The 17,169-nt window shown below is 45.0% G+C and overlaps 1 protein-coding gene across 3 annotated transcripts in view; it reads left to right on the top strand.

Moving 5' to 3' along the window:
• Nucleotides 1–17,169, top strand: part of gk5 (glycerol kinase 5) — a 101,117-nt gene that overhangs the window by 21,731 nt on the left and 62,217 nt on the right. For 2 of the 3 annotated variants that reach the window (XM_072571967.1, XM_072571965.1), the window contains exons 3-4: nucleotides 3,363–3,438; nucleotides 16,797–16,890. In XM_072571967.1, the coding sequence (XP_072428068.1) occupies nucleotides 3,363–3,438; nucleotides 16,797–16,890 (170 nt within the window). The remainder of the gene's footprint in view (nucleotides 1–3,362; nucleotides 3,439–16,796; nucleotides 16,891–17,169) is intronic. The other variant, XM_072571966.1, reaches the window with a different exon arrangement.

Below are 17,169 nucleotides of genomic sequence, written 5' to 3'. Positions count from 1 at the left end.
CTAGAGCTGCACTTAGTTGCAAGGGCAGGAGGGAAATTCCACTCCTGTAAATAAATTAGGTTTAAAAATAAAGGGATGATTGACCAGGTTTTTGTACAGAAGCCAAAGCTTGGAAATTTCCTGTCAGCCTCTATATAAAGGGCCCTCCCATGCAGTATTGTTGGGCTAGTTGTGATACGAGAGTTAATTTGCTCTGATCTGCAGGAAATTGGAGGCCCCGAGGCTAGGGTGGGATGTCTCTGTTCTACATGTAGAGTGTAAATGATTTTCCATTTCCATCCCTGGGCATTCAGAGACATTTACATGGCCATCTCCTCTTATTCAGAGGTAATTTACATTTGCATCATCATCCTCTTCAAGATCAATAGGACCATTGCAGTTGGAGTTTTGACTACTCCCTGTAGTTGAAGGTGATTTGCAACAGATTTGGCTGTTCAGGGGTGATTTATGTTGTTTCTGGAAATGCTGTCACTGCATTGTGTCTTGAGGGACATGTGACTGTGGGGGAGTGACTGTCATGTAAAGATTTCGTACAAAGGAAGGACTGTTTCCTTTGTTCGGGGACACCTCTCGACATGTTTTGCACGCGTGGCGGAGTGTGTTCAGGGTTTCTCCCCAGCTTGTACTTGTCTAATAAAATTTTGGTTGTTCACAGAAATCAGTGTATTGCAGTTGCATCAAGTGTGCAAGAATCTCAGGAAAAAGAACTTAACATAGTGTTATAGAATGGAGGGAACTGGGGTTCAGGTACATAATTCTTTGAAATGTGCATCCCAGGTAGATGGGCTGGTTGAAGTATTTAGTATACTTGCTTTCATAGCTCAGACCCTTTTGAGTACAGGATTTGGGATGTCATGTTGAGGTTGTACAGGATGTCGGTGAAGCCTCTTCTGAAGTACTGTGTACTTCAGAATTGGTCTCCCTGCTGTAGGAAGGATGTTATTAAACTGGAGAGGGTTCAGAATAGATTTACCAGGATGTTGCTGGATATGGAAGTTGGAGTTGGAAAGAGGGGCTGGGACTATTTTAGAGGTAACGTGGGCAAGGTGTTTTTAACATGACTTTCAAAAATTTCCCAAGTCCAGACTATGGCTCAAGAGTCTTCTAACTGGTGGTAAACCATGTGTCTTTGACATTGGCGTACCTCCATGAAGATTGCAAGATGGATGTGTTTACTTTGTCAATGGAACTGACTGTTTTGGGATTGTAGGATGTAGCTCTGATCCTATGCTGTGCCAGAAAAAACAGCTGATGCTGAGGAATTCCTCTAACTGGGACTCCCACTCTTGTTGTAGGCCCCTAGTGACGGCCTCCGTGGAAATTTTGAGCCATTTTTTAAATGATCCTTGACAATAGCCGGTATCCTTTTTAGATTAACTGAAGAAAGACTTCTTAATTTGAAGCTACAAGAAATGCAAGAGCTGTCACATTGACATTTTGTGGATCAGTTAACAGGAATGGAACCCGTTTAGATTGTCAATTTCATTCTTCCATTTAAAGTCAAGTTTGCATTTAAACTGTGTTTTGACCTACTCCACTGTTTATGCCATTCACGATTTAACCTGAAATGCAATTTCTGTTATGCATTTGTCCCTTTTTAGCGGGTTTGTATACATTTCCTGATGTCTTGAAATTGCTTTTCATCAAATTTGCACACGTCTTACCCTGCTAATGTTCGAGTCCTGCTTTAATCAAATCTAATTTGTTTTGGCTTTCAGAAACTATTTGCAAGGTGAAATACCAAAAGGTCCTGGAGGATTTGAAATTTGTTTTTCCTTGCTTATTTGATAACTAATTTGGTTCAGCGTGGCATTGTTTGCATCTTGATAAAAATATTATCTTGTGAAGCAAAAATGACTTTGCCAACATGGAGTGAGAAAAAGTTAAAAGTTGATGTTCTGCTGGTTTTGATAATATCAGTGAGGATGATTACATGCTGTCTTAAATACTGTAAGACATGGTTCATAGGAACATTATGGAACAAAGAATAAGTGGTATAGGAAGATATTATGTCAGCTGATTTAAGATTTTGCTGACTGTGCTAGGTTTGAAGGAATGTCTTGAAGAGCATGAGACAGAGGGTGGGGCAAGAGTTAATTCCAGAGCTCAGAGCCTTGGCAACGGAAGGTGTGGCCCCCAATAGTGGAACCATTTCACATCAGACCTGACTATCAAGTTTAGTTGTCTTAATATGGGGTTTGAGTAGATTTCAGCGATATGGATAGGTGTAATTACTTCAAAAATAGCTTGAATATCAAAACAGAATTTTAGTTTTTTTTTTGTTTAATTAACCCTTCAATATCATCTCAAACAGACTTTGAATTCAAACTTTGAAATGACGTACATGTTTAACTGGATTGTATGAAATTTTGTTCAGCGATTTGAATAGACTAATGTCTGTTGTAAGTAGTGAATAAAGGAACTTCATATGAATGAGTTAGGCTAATGCAGCATAGATTTCAAGGCTGAAATTGTCTGTTGCTGTTCTGATACAATATTCTGTATTCAGGGCAGTTTCTTTCTAGCTGGTAAACTATTCACATTGACTTCTTCTGGTGCTCTGTTTCATTAACTACTCTGTGCATTTGTCTCTCATAAGAGACCAGCCCGATGGTGTTTAGGGACTATGGCGAATTTACTTTCACCCGCCAGGGATCTTACCTGGAATCCTGGGCCAGGTTACTTGGGTGATGAAGGAAGCTTGATACGATTTGTTCTTCACATTTGGAGAGACTGTTTGTAGTTCCATAGTCAGAAGTAGGACTTGACTGAAGATAGATTCTTTTTTGAAAGCGCAGTTCCATTGTTATCACCTTCCCCTCCCTCGCAAATGCCGTTACTCATCCTTGGTTAAACAGGGTGGGAACTAACTGGAGGTGTGCCACGCTTTATCTGAATACCTCAGTAGCGTTAAGTTCCGAGCCACATTTGGACCTTCCCATTGCTTCAGATTAGCTGTCAATTAAAACCTCAAAGTTTTTCTAGCCTAGTTCATGCATTTCTTTAAAATGAACCCTGTGTTTTTTTTTTGTGCTTCCTGGGCAGCACGGTGGCACAGTGGTTAGCACTGCTGCCTCACAGTGCCGGAGACCCGGGTTCAATTCCCACCTCAGGCGACTGACTGTGTGGAGTTTGCATGTTCTCCCCGTGTCAGAGTGGGTTTCCTCCGGGTGCTCCGGTTTCCTCCCACAGTCCAAAGATGTGCTGGTCAGGTGAATTGGCCATGCTAAATTGCCTGTAGTGTTAGGTAAGGGGTAAATGTAGGGGTGTGGGTGGGTTGCGCTTCGGCGGGGCGGTGTGGACTTGTTGGGCCGAAGGGTCTGTTTCCACACTGTAATGTTATCTAATCTAATCTAATCTAGATTCTGGATTGAACATTAAGCAGATGGTGGCCCTTGGCATTTCAACACAGAGAGCAACATTTGTCACTTGGGACAAGTAAGTATTTGAAGAGATTAGCATGCCTTTAGCTGCAAGCTTTGATTGGAATGGAACCAGCTTTAAATCTACAATTGCCATCTAAGAAACTTGTTTTGTTGAGGAATTGCAGAGATTTTCACGGAGGGAATAAAAACCAGACACAAATCACTCTTTTATTTTGCTTTCTGCTTGTTTCCAGAAGGTTTTCTGTGTCCTGTAATCCTAGAGATGTAAAGAGGCACTTTTATCCCTCCACCCTACTCGCAAAAAAAATACATAATTTTAGAACAATGAGCCACCTTGTTTCACCGCCATGTAAACTTGCCAGGACTGAAACAGCAGCTCATCCACTAGTGCATCAGTTATGCCTGACCTTTAAGAGGTCACACCTGGAAGATATTATCAATCAGATTCATCAACAAAACATCCTGCAGCTTGCAAAATGAATTGCAAGTGGTCATATTTTTCTCATTGAAAGAGAAACTTCCTAATGTTCTACCTTTCAACCAATCTGAGTGAAATTTGGTATGGAGTAACGTGATATTTAGAACAAATCTGTGGCGTACAGTTGTCCTGGTCCACTTGGTGCCCACTAAATATTACTGACAGTCAATTAAATAAATAGCATTTACTTTCTCCAGTAATTTTGTTAGTGAACCTGTGGGGCACACATGGTTGTGTTACAACCATCAGGGCTGAATGCCATAGTGGGGAGGTTACAGTAGACTGTGGCTTTAAGGATATTGACAGGACCGCATCCTTACAAGACCCACTGTGATTAATATATAGAACAATAATATTTTTGGACTTGAAGTTTCTTGAGAATTGCATACAGGCAAAGCATGTATTTACAATGTGATTGCCAGCAAAAGAGTTGACCATTCCGTCCCATCAGCCAGCTCTTTAATTCAGCTGGTCTGTACCTGAACTCTCCCTGTCTGCCTTCGTAACTCCTGACTGATAAATGTCTTCTGGTTTCTGTCTCTGAAACTCCAATTAACGAAGTCGTTTTGGGGGAATTGAGTGTCAGACTTCTACTGTTCCTTGTAGAGGCAGTTTTTAACCAATACAGAACAACCTTGATTATCCAAACGACACTGGTAGGGAGTATTTTGTTTGAAAAACTGAGAGTTCCGATAACGGATTGTTCAGATAATGGATAGCGTTTTTATGGGACCTTGAGATTTTGTTCAGACAATCTGAAATTCAGATAATTGATATTCAGATATTTGACTATATTTCACTGCATTCCCCAAATATTGTATGATCCGATCTTTGTCATTTAAATACTTCATTCTGAATACTCTTTCAAACTCAAGAAATTACAAGCTTTTTAATGGAACTTTGATACATAATGTAATGCTCTAACTCCTGGTATCTTTCAATGAAGCAGTGTAGAAGCAGAGCATCCTGGTTCTATCCTTATGCATTGCTTTTGGGTGTGGAGTGATTATTGTGAGTGTTGCTAAAGCCAAACGGCAATGGTTAGTTGAGTTCCTTTGGGTTAAAGGAGGAGCGTGAACCAGTTTTTTTTTTATTTTTTGTGGAGATTTTTTACATTGAAACTTTCAAAATCTGCTTGTATAATGGCCCAGATAGAAGTGCAGTTCTTTGTGGGCAGGACAGTAGTGCTGTTCTGCAGTAAGAAACTGCACTGTTGGTATTGACTATTTGATCACTTTACAATAAGGAAGTTAAACATGACATTCTGATCTTCACGTTGATAGCACCAGAGCTGAACTGAGGTGATGTATAAGGCTAAACACAAAATGTTCCACCTTCAGTATTTTTATTGGAAAGTTTCCCCATGAAGCAGTACTTATGGTTTAGTTTTGTTAATGCTGTGAGAATTTTGCATTAACATATTATAATGGCAAGGTTTGTAGCTCAGGTTGAGGTTTAGGTTGTAGGTTTGCTCACTGAGCTGTAGGTTTGATACTGGATTAGTGGTGCTGGAAGAGCACAGCAGTTCAGACAGCATCCAAGGAGCTTCGAAATCGATGTTTCGGGCAAAAGCCCTTCATCAGGAATAAAGGCAGTGAGCCTGAAGCATGGAGAGATAAGCTAGAGGAGGGTGGGGGTGGGGAGAAAGTAGCAGAGTACAATGGGTGAGTGGGGGAGGGGATGAAGGTGATAGGTCAAGGAGGAGAGGGTGGAGTGGATAGGTGGAAAAGAAGATAGGCAAGTAGGACAAGTCCGGACAAGTCATGGGGACAGTTACTGAGCTGGAAGTTTAGAACTAGGGTGAGGTGGGGGAAGGGGAAATGAGGAAACTGTTGAAGTCCACATTGATGCCCTGGGGTTGAAGTGTTCCGAGGCGGAAGATGAGGCGTTCTTCCTCCAGGCGTCTGGTGAGGGAGCGGCGGTGAAGGAGGCTCAGGACCTGCATGTCCTCGGCAGAGTGGGAAGGGAAGTTGAAATGTTGGGCCACGGGGCGGTGTGGTTGATTGGTGCGGGTGTCCCGGAGATGTTCCCTAAAGCGCTCTGCGAGGAGGCGCCCAGTCTCCCCAATGTAGAGGAGACTGCATCGGGAGCAACGGATACAATGAATGATATTAGTGGATGTGCAAGTAAAACTTTGGATGTGGAAGGCTCCTTTAGGGCCTTGGATGGAGGTGAGGGAGGATGTGTGGGTGCAGATTTTACAGTTCCTGCGGTGGCAGGGGAAAATGCCAGGATGGGAGGGTGGATTGTAGGGGGGCATGGACCTGACCAGGTAGTCACGGAGGGAACGGTCTTTGTGGAAGGCGGAAAGGGGTGGGGAGGGAAAGAAATTCCTGGTAGTGGGGTCTGTTTGGAGATGGCAGAAATGTCGGTGGATGATTTGGTTTATGCGAAGGTTGGTAGGGTGGAAGGTGAGCACCAGGGGCATTCTGTCCTTGTTACGGTTGGAGGGGTGGGGTCTGAGGGCGGAGGTGCGGGATGTGGACAAGATGCATTGGAGGGCATCTTTAACCACGTGGGAAGGGAAATTGCGGTCTCTAAAGAAAGGAGGCCATCTGGTGTGTTCTGTGGTGGAACTGGTCCTCCTGGGAGCAGATCTGGCGGAGGAATTGGGAATACGGGATGGCATTTTTGCAAGAGGTAGTGTGGGAAGAGGTGTAATCCAGGTAGCTGTGGGAGTCGGTGGGTTTGTAAAAAAAAAAAATGTCGATGTCAAGTCGGTCGTCATTAATGGAGATGGAGAGGTCCAGGAAGGGGAGGGAGGTGTCAGAGATGGTCCAGGTAAATTTTAAGGTCAGGGTGGAATGTGTTGGTGAAGTTGATGAATTGCTCAACCTCCTCGCGGGAGCACGAGGTGGCGCCAATGCAGTCATCAGTGTAGCGGAGGAAGAGATGGGGAATGGTGCCGGTGGAATTACGGAAGATTAACTGTTCTACGTAGTCAACAAAGCGGTGTAGCTGGGGCCCATACGTGTGCCCATGGCTACCCCTTTGGTCTGGATGGAAATACTACCCCTGTTCATGACTCCTCCCCCATTCCCCCCCAACATCACAACCCACTCCAGTTATAGGGTTCCGCCCCGACTCCCAGCTCTACAACCCACACCAGCTCCCCAGCCTGCCGGGTTTTCACCATTTCCCCCCCCCCCCCCCCCCCCCCCCCCCCCCCCCCCCCCCCCCCCCCCCCCCCGACCTCCCCCTCACTGAGGACGAACGATCAGTCCTCAGCAAAGGACTCCCCTTCATCCCCTCTGTCCATGCATCAATGAATTTAATACACGCCGTGACATCGAACAATTCTTCCGTCGCCTCCGAGCTTACTTTCACATTCAGGACTCCCGCCCACCTTCCGGGGGCTCCTTCGCCCACCTCCAACACATTGCATCCACCTGGACACCCCGCGCTGGCCGATTACCTGCCCTCGACCTCTTCATTTCCAACTGCCGCCGGGACATTAACCGCCTCAACCTGTCGTCCCCCCACCCCTACTCCAACCTCTCACCCTCACAACGCACAGCCCTCCAATCCCTCTGCTCCAATCCCAACCTCACCATCAAGCCAGCGGATAAAGGGGGTGCAGTGGTAGTCTGGCGCACTGACCTCTACACTGCTGAAGCCAAACGCCAACTCGAGCATACCTCTTCCTACTGCCCCCTCGACCATGACCCCACCCCCCATCACCAAACCACCATCTCCCAGACCATACACAACCTCATCACCTCAGGAGATCTCCCACCCACAGCTTCCTACCTCATATTCCGGGAACCCCGCACTGCCCGGTTCTACCTCCTTCCCACGATCCACAAGCCTGACCACCCTGGCCACCCCATTGTCTCAGCATGCTCCTGCCCCACCGAACTCCCCTCTACCTACCTCGACACTGTCCTTTCCCCCCCTAGTCCGGGAACTCCCCACATACGTTCAAGACAACACCCACTACCTCCACCTCCTACAAGACTTCCATTTCCCCGGCCCCCAACGCCTCATCTTCACCATGGATATCCAATCCCTCTACACCTCCATCCGCCATGACTAGGGCCTCCAAGCCCTCCGTTTTTTCCTCTCCAGACGTCCCCAATAGTACCCTTCCACTGACACACTCATTCGTTTGGCCGAACTGGTCCTCACCCTTAACAATTTCTCCTTTGAATCCTCCCACTTCCTCCAGACCAAAGGGGTAGCCATGGGCACACGTATGGGCCCCAGCTATGCCTGTCTCTTTGTTGGCTACGTAGAACAGTTGATCCTCCGTAATTACACCGGCACCACTCCCCACCTCTTCCTCCGCTACATTGATAACTGCATTGGCGCCGTCTCGTGCTCCTGCGAGGAGGTTGAGCAATTAATCACCTTCACCAGAACATTCCACCCTGACCTTAAATTTACCTGGACCACCTCTGACACCTCCCTCCCCTTCCTGGACCTCTCCATCTCCATTAATGACGACCGACTTGACACTGACATTTTTTACAAACCCACCGACTCCCACAGCTACCTGGATTACACCTCTTCCCACCCTACATCTTGCAAAATTGCCATCCCATATTCCCAATTCCTCCGCCTCTGCCGTATCTGCTCTCAGGAGGACCAGTTCCACCACAGAACACACCAGATGGCCTCCTTTCTTTAGAGACCTCAATTTCCCTTCCCACGTGGTTAAAGATGCCCTCCAACGCATCTCGACCACATCCCGCACTTGCGCCCTCAGACCTCACCCCTCCAACCGTAACAAGGACAGAACGCCCCTGGTGCTCACCTTCCACCCTACCAACCATCGCATAAACCAAATCACCCGCCAACATTTCCGCCATCTCCAAACAGACCCCACCACCAGGAATATATTTCCCTCTCCACCCCTTTCCACCTTCTGCAAAGACCGTTCCCTCCATGACTACCTGGTCAGGTCCCCCCCCCACAACCCACCCTCCCATCCTGGCACTATCCCCTGCCACCACAGGAACTGTAAAACTTGCACCCACACCTCCTCCTTCCACATTCAAAGTTTTACTTGGACATCCACTAATATCATTTATTGTATCCGTTTCTCCCGATGCGGTCTCCTCTACATTGTGGAGACTGGGATCCTCCTAGCAGAGCGCTTTAGGGAACATCTCTGGAACACCTGCACCAATCAACCACACCGTCCCGTAGCCCAACATTTCAACTCCCCCTCCCACTCTGCTGAGGACATGGAGGTCCTGGGCCTCCCTCACCACCAGACGCCTGGAGGAAGAACGCCTCATCTTCCGCCTCGGAACACTTCAACCCCAGGGCGTCAATGTGGACTTCAACAGTTTCCTCATTTCCCCTTCCCCCACCTCACCCTAGTACTAAACTTCCAGCTCAGTAACTGTCCCCATGACTTGTCCGGACTTGTCCTACCTGCCTATCTCCTTTTCCACCTATCCACTCCACCCTCTCCTCCCTGACCTATCACCTTCATCCCCTCCCCTACTCACCCATTGTAATCTCTGCTACTTTCTCCCCACCCCACCCTCCTCTAGCTTATCTCTCCACGCTTCAGGTTCACTGCCTTTATTCCTGATGAAGGGCTTTTGCCCGAAATGTCGATTTTTGAAGCTCCTTGGATGCTGCCTGAACTGCTGTGCTCTTCCAGCACCACTAATCCAGAATCTGGTTTCCAGCATCTGCAGTCATTGTTTTTACCTTGTACGTTTGATATCCAGACGTTTCATTACCTGGCTAGGTAACATCATCAGTGGTGATTTCCAAGTGAAGCAAAGCTGTTGTCTCCTGCTTTCTATTTATATCTTTCTCCTGGATGGGGTTCCTGGAGTTTGTGGTGATGTCATTTCCTGTACGTTTTCTGAGGGGTTAATAGATCTGGATGCCATCTGTGTGTTTGTTTATGGCGTTGTGGTTGGAGTGCCAGGCCTCGAGGAATTATCTGGCATGTCTTTGCTTAGCCTGTCCCAGGATAGATATGTTGTCCCAGTAGAAATGGTGTTTTTTTTTCATCTGGGTGTAGGGCTATGACTGAGAGAGGTACATATCTTTTTGTGGCTAGCTGGTGTTCGTGTATCATGGTGGCTAACTTTCTTCCTGTTTGACCTACGTAGTGTTTGTGGCAGTCCTTGCATGGAATTTTGTCGATGACATTGGTTTTGTCCATGGATTGTACTGGGTCTTTTATGTTTGTTAGTTTTTGTTTTGAGAGTGTTGGTGGGTTTGTGTGCTACTAGGATTCCGAGGGGTCTCAGTAGTCTGGCTGTCATTTCTGAGACTACTTTGATGTATGGTAAGGTGGTTAGGGTTTCTGGCTATGTTTGGTCTGCTTGTCGTGGTTTGTTCTTGAGGAATCTATGGACTGTATTTTTTGAATATCCGTTCTTCTTGAATACATTGTATAGGTGGTTCTCCTCTTTTTTTCGTAGTTCGTCTGCGCTGCAGTGTGTGGTGGCTCGTTGGATTAGTGTTCTGGTACAGCTTTGTTTGCGTGTGTTGGGATGGTTGCTGGTGTAGTTGAGTATTTGGTCAGTGTTTGTCAGTTTTCTGTATACGCAGGTTTGTAATTCTCCCTTGTCCTTTCTTTCGACTGTGACGTCCAGGAATGTGAGTTTGTTGTTGGTTTCGTCCTCCTTGGTGAACTTTATGCCTGTGAGGGTGTTGTTGATGATGTTAAATGTCTTTTCTATCTTGTTTCGTTTTGTGATGACAAAGGTGTCATCTACGTAGCGGACCCAGATTTTTGGTTTGGTTAGTTCTAGTCTTTGCATTACCACTTCTGCTATGAATCCTGATAGCGGAGATCCCATGGGTGTGCCGTTGGTTTGTTTGTAGACTATGTTGTTGAAGGTGAAGTGGGTGGTAAGGCACAGGTCCACTAGCTTCATGATGTTTTCGTTGGTAATGTGATTGATGGTGGTTGGTGTGTGTGTGATGGTCTCTTCTAAAAGTGTGGTGAGTGTTTCCTTTGCCAGGCCGATGTTGATGGAGGTGAACAGTGTTGTTATGTCGAATGAGATCATTGCTTTGTCTTCCTCTATTTTGGTGTTTTTGATGATTTTTAGGAATTCCTGGGTGGAGTGGATGGAGTGCTGTGACTCTTCTACTCGGTACTTCAGTCTTGCGTGTAGTTCTTTGGCCAGTCTGTAAGTTGGTGTTCCGGGTAGTGAGACTATGGGTCTGAGGGGGGCTCCTGGTTTATGGATTTTTGGTAGTCCGTAGAATCGTGGGGTGTTGGTCCCGTCTGGTTTCATTTTCTGGAATTCCGTCTTGTTTAATTGTCCGGAATTGTGTAATTTTGTTTCCTCGTTGTGGGGTCGGGTCTAGTGCCACCTGTTGGTAGGTGTTGGTGTCTGTGAGTAGTGCATTGGTTTTGTCTTTGTAGTCCCTTCTGTTCAGGATGACTGTGAGCCGACCTTTGTCTGCAGGTAATATAATGATGTTTTTGACTTTTTTGAGATTTTCTAGGGCTTTCTTTTCTTGTGTGTTCAGTTTGTTTCCTTCCCTCTTTCGGCTCAGAGTAGGTGCAACTGTCTGTCTGATCGTTTGTTGTGTTTCTTCTGTGAGTTTGTTGTCCTTCAATGTGGTTTCTAATGCCGCGAGGAAATCCTTCTGGTCAGCGTCTCGGTAATTGAAGTTTAATCCTTTTACTAGTACTGCTTTTTCTGTGTCTGATAGGGTTCAGTCTGATAAGTTCTTTATCCATGCCCCTGTGTTATCGGTTTTGTCTTTTTTTGTGAGTTTGTCAAGTTTTTTCTTCAGGTCCCGACTTTTCTTGATCTGTGTTTGTCGTTGTTTGGTGTTTATGGTTCGTTCTACCGCGTCTGTCCATTCTTGATTTGTTGCTTCTTTGAATAATGGTTTTTGTCGCGCAGTTTCCTGATTGTATTTTCGGAGTCTGTGGTGGGCGTCATTGATTAGTTCTCTGAGCATTCTGTGGCCGTTTTCTTCTGTTAAACTTCTGGCTTGAGGTGTTTTTATCAGCGGTTTATATTGGAGACATTTTGGCAATACCTGTTTTCTTAAACATTCATGCAGGAAGTACAGTTGTTCACAGGTGGAACTCTCTCTGATGGCATTCCTTTCCCATCTTCGGGCAAGTTGTAGCGTGTTGCGCCCATGGGTTTTTGCAAGGTTTGTAGCTCAGTTTGAGATTTAGGGTGTAGGTTTGCTCGCTGAGCTGTAGATTTGATGTCCAGACGTTTCATTATCTGGCTAGGTAACATCATCGGTGGCAACTTCCAAGTGAAGTGAAGCTGTTGTCTCGTGCTTTCTATTTATATCTTTCACCTGGATGGGGTTCCTGGGGTTTGTGGTGATGTCATTTGCTGTTTGTTTTCTGAGGGTTTGATTACTGGCATCTAGATCTATGCACAGTTTTGGACAATGAAACAAGACAGAATTCCAGAAAATGAAACCAGATGGCCCACAATTCTATGGACTACCAAAAATCCATAAACCAGGAGCCCTCCCACCACCACCACCACCACCCAACCGCCCCCCCACAAGTGCCTCAGCCTTTCCTCGTACGATCTTCCTACCATTCCAGGCAACATCCTGGTAAACCACCTCTGTACCTGTTCCAGTGCCTCCACATCCTTCCTATAGTATGGCGACCAAAACTGCACACAATACTCCAGATGCGGCCGCACCAGAGTCTTCTACAACTGCAACATGACCTCAGGACTCCGGAACTCAATTCCTCTACCAATAAAAGCCAGTACGCCATATGCCGCCTTCACCGCACTATTTACCTGGGTGGCAACTTTCAAAGATCTGTGTACATGGACACCAAGATCCCTCTGCTCATCCACACTACCAAGTTTCCGACCATTAGCCCAGTACCCCATCTTTTTGTTACTCATACCAAAGTGAATCACCTCACACTTAGCTACATTGAACTCCATTTGCCACCTTTCTGCCCAGCTCTGCAGCTTATCTATATCCCGCTGTAACCTGACACATCCTTCCTCACTGTCAATAACTCCACTGACTTTCGTATCATCCGCAAACTTGCTCACCCAACCTTCTAGCCCCTCCTCCAGGTCATTTATAAAAATGACAAACAGCAATGGTCCCAAAACAGATCCTTGCCGAACACCGCGAGTAACTGCACTCCAAGATGAACCTTTACCATCAACTACTACCCTCTGTCTTCTTCCAGAGAGCCAATTCCTAATCCAAACCTCCAACTCACCCTCAACGCCATACCTCCATATTCTTTGCAGTAGCCTATCATGGGGAACCTTATCAAACGCCTTACTAAAATCCATATACACCACATCTACCGCTTTACCCTCGTCCACCTCCTTAGTCACCTTCTCGAAGAATTCAATAAGGTTTGTGAGGTACGACCTGCCCTTCACAAAACCATGCTGACTATCCCTGATCACATTATTCCTATCCAGATGTTCATAAATCCTATCCCTTACAATTCTCTCTAAGACTTTGCCCACAACAGAAGTGAGACTCACCGACCTATAGTTACGAGGGTTATCCCTACTCCCCTTCTTGAACAAGGGAACCACATTTGCTACCCGGAACACCAACTTACAGACTGGCCAAAGAACTACACACAAAACTGAAATATCTAGTAGAAGAGTCTCAGCACTCCATCCACTCCATCCACTCCACCCAGGAATTCCTAAAAATCAAAAACACCAAAATAGAGGAAGACAAAGCAATGATCTCATTCGACATAACAACACTGTTCACCTCCATCAACATCGGCCTGGCAAAGGAAACACTCACCACACTTTTAGAAGAGACCATCACACACACACCAACTACCACCAATCACATTGCCAACGAAAACATCATGAAGCTGGTGGACCTGTGCCTCACCACCCACTTCACCTTCAACAACATAGTCTACAAACAAACCAACGGCACACCCATGGGATCTCCGCTATCAGGATTCATAGCAGAAGCGGTAATGCAAAGACTAGAACTAACCATCAAACCAAAAATCTGGGTCTGCTACGTAGATGACATCTTTGTCATCACAAAATGAAACAAGATAGAAGAGACATTTAACATCATCAACAACACCCTCACAGGCATAAAGTTCACCAAGGAGGAAGAAACCGACAACAAACTCACATTCCTGGACGTCACAGTCGAAAGAAAGGACAAGGGAGAATTACAAACCTGCGTATACAGAAAACTGACAAACACTGACCAAATACTCAACTACACCAGCAACCATCCCAACACACACAAACAAAGCTGTATCAGAACACTATTCCAGCGAGCCACCACACACTGCAGCAAAGACAAACTTCGAAAAACAGAGGACAACCATCTATACAACGTATTCAAGAAGAACGGATACTCAAATAATACAGTGCGCAGATTCCTCAAGAACAAACCACGACAAGCAGACCAAACACAGCCAGAAACCCTAACCACCTTATCATACATTAAAGAAGTTTCAGAAATGGCAGCCAGACTACTGAGACACCTCTGAATCCTAGTAGCACACAAACCCACTAACAAACATAAAAGACCCAGTACAACCCATGGACAAATCCAATGTCATCTACAAAATTCCATGCAAGGACTGCCACAAACACTACGTAGGACAAACAGGAAGAAAGTTAGCCACCATGATACATGAACACCAGCTAGTCACAAAAAGACACGACCCTCTCTCTCTCCCTCGTAGCCCTACACACGGATGAAAAAAACCACCATTTCGACTGGGACAACACATCTATCCTGGGACAGGCTAAGCAAAGACATGCCAGAGAATTCCTAGAGGCCTGGCACTCCAACCACAATGCCATAAACAAACACATAGATCTAGATGCCATCTATCAACCCCTCAGAAAACGCACAGGAAATGACATCACCACAAACTCCAGGAACCCCATCCAGGAGAAAGATAGAAAGCAGGAGACAACAGCTTCGCTTCCCATTGAGGTTGCCACTGATGATGTTACCTAGCCAGGTAATGAAATGTCTGGATATCAAACCTACAGCTCAGCAAGCAAACCTACATCCTAAACATTATAATGGGTTATAATTCCTACACAAGTATCCTGTACATGATGAAGATGTGAAGGAGAATTGTCCAAATCATTAATGTAATTGCCAGACCAAGTTAAAGATACCTTATTCCGTACTTCACCTCACTGGGCCACATTCAACATTTCTTCGAGAGATTCATCATTAAGATATGAGATAGTCTAGTAGAAGTGACTAATTAAAGGTGTTAAGTGTGCTGATTTTTAGTCAAATGCAGTACATATCATTTTTCGGCTGTAAAGAGTGAGTTTTCCCAGTTTAATCATACACGTCTACTGCATAGCAAAAGACCCTTCGGCCCATTGAGTCTGCATTGGTTTTAAAAAAAAACCCACCTAACTATGCTAATCCCATTTTTCCAGCAGTTGGCCCGTAGCCTGTGTGAATATTTAAATGTGATGAGGGTTTCGGTCTTTGCCACAGTGACAGGCAGTGTGTTCCAGATTCCACTAACCTCTGGGTGAACAAGGTTTTCCCCCATACCAAACCTCCTGCCCTTCTCCTTACATCTCTGACCTCCAGTCATGATTGTCCCTCAATGGGGCAAGTTTCTTCCTACCCATGCCCTTCATAAAACTGTGCATCTCAATCATGTCCCCTCACAATCTAGTGTGGAACCAGTGTTGGTTTCCAGTGTTCGGTAAAGTTGCTGCAAAAATCCCCCCCCCCACCCCCCGGAAAGATCTGACATGATGTGGGGCTGTTCGTTATAAAGGTACAGATTGAAATTGTCGTATAGTTCCTATTTTTGGCCTGTTGACTGAAGATGGTTTCACAGATTTCATCAGTGCAGCTTTTCCAGCTGCCTGAGAGATATTTGGTATCATGGTTCCTGGTTTGGTGAGGTGGCTTATTTGCTGGGATTGAGGTGCAACAGTTACATTTATTTATTATGCCAACAAATAGCTGATGATATGTGAAAATTGCTAACCGCACTCGGTGTGTTTGGTATCGCAACACTTTCAGTGGGAAGAAAGCACTTAATAATATTTCAAATTAATTTCCTGTTATCTGAAACACAGCTGCTGCTATTTTTTATCAAAAGCTCATTTTATGGTATTTGGAATTTTGGAGTCATGTGCTGGGCGTGTACGAATACATTTTCTAGTTTATCATTGGCCAAGTTTAGTTCTGGGTGTGGGTTATAATACCATGAGATATAGGCACAGGTGTAGGCCATTCAGCCCCTCAAGCCTACTCTACTGTGCAATAGGATCATGGCTGATCCAATATTCCTCCTACCCTTTCCCCATTTGCCTGGAATCCCCTATAGATGCTTGATCAATCTCTTTCAGCCACTCATATACACAAGGACTCCAGCCCTACAGTTCTCTGTGGCAAGGAGTTCCAAAGAGAGACAAACCTCCAAGAGAAGAAATTTCTCCTTCTCTTGGTCTTAAAATCAAAAGCTTCCTGTTGCTTAATGTCCCTTTAATCAACCCTTTGTCTTTAAAGTTTTCTGCATATCTAAACACTCTGAAAGTAGAGAATTTTCATTTCCATTTTGTTGGAGAGGCCCAGAAGGAAATTCTGGCACTATTTTGTTTTCTTACATATGTGATATGCTCCTATATCCAGAAAACTACTTGTTGTCTTACTGAACCGTCCTGTCGTAATCTATCAGTCAATCCTTAAAACTATACTTACCGGGAGTGTGGTTCGGACAACTGGGGCAATTATATTGTAGTCTAACAATGTTGCAAACTTAACTTCTCTCCATTTTTTAATGGGATTCTATGTAGAAATGGTTGTATGATCAACATGTTACTGTTCACCCAAAAATCTTTTAAATTATCTGTGGAAAATGTGATGTCTTTATACCTGTACAACACATTGCAGTTGAGCTGTCTGTAATATTTCATCATGGGAATTGATAGTCTCACTGAGATCATTGCAACTGTAACATTCTTTATCCAAATGTTCTGTATCCCTTTTAGGACAACAGGAAGACCCTTTCATAACTTTATCTGTTGGCAAGACCTACGAGCAGTTGACCTTGTCAGATCGTGGAACAAGTCATTTTTACTTTGGGTAATGTAGTCACGTTATAATTCATGGAAGTTACAAGCCGAGTGCTGTACTTTGAGGACAAGGCGTACTAGATACTGGACAGCAAATTGATGAATGACATTTGTTGTTTCAGTTTTGATTTGCGTATTTCATACACAAAATAATGTTTTGTAACCTCTGCATTTAGATAATGATGTGGAACAACTTGTAAAGTTTTGAAGAAAGATCACTGGAGTCAAAACCTTAAGTCACTAAGAAATAGGAACAGGAGTATGCTGTTTGGCCAGCAGTAGGATCATG

Source organism: Chiloscyllium punctatum, chromosome 6 (assembly GCF_047496795.1).
Source record: "Chiloscyllium punctatum isolate Juve2018m chromosome 6, sChiPun1.3, whole genome shotgun sequence".
NCBI classification, from domain to species: Eukaryota; Metazoa; Chordata; class Chondrichthyes; order Orectolobiformes; family Hemiscylliidae; genus Chiloscyllium; species Chiloscyllium punctatum.
The sequence above is the reverse complement of the archived record's forward strand: the minus strand, read 5'-3'. Positions and strand labels throughout refer to the sequence as shown.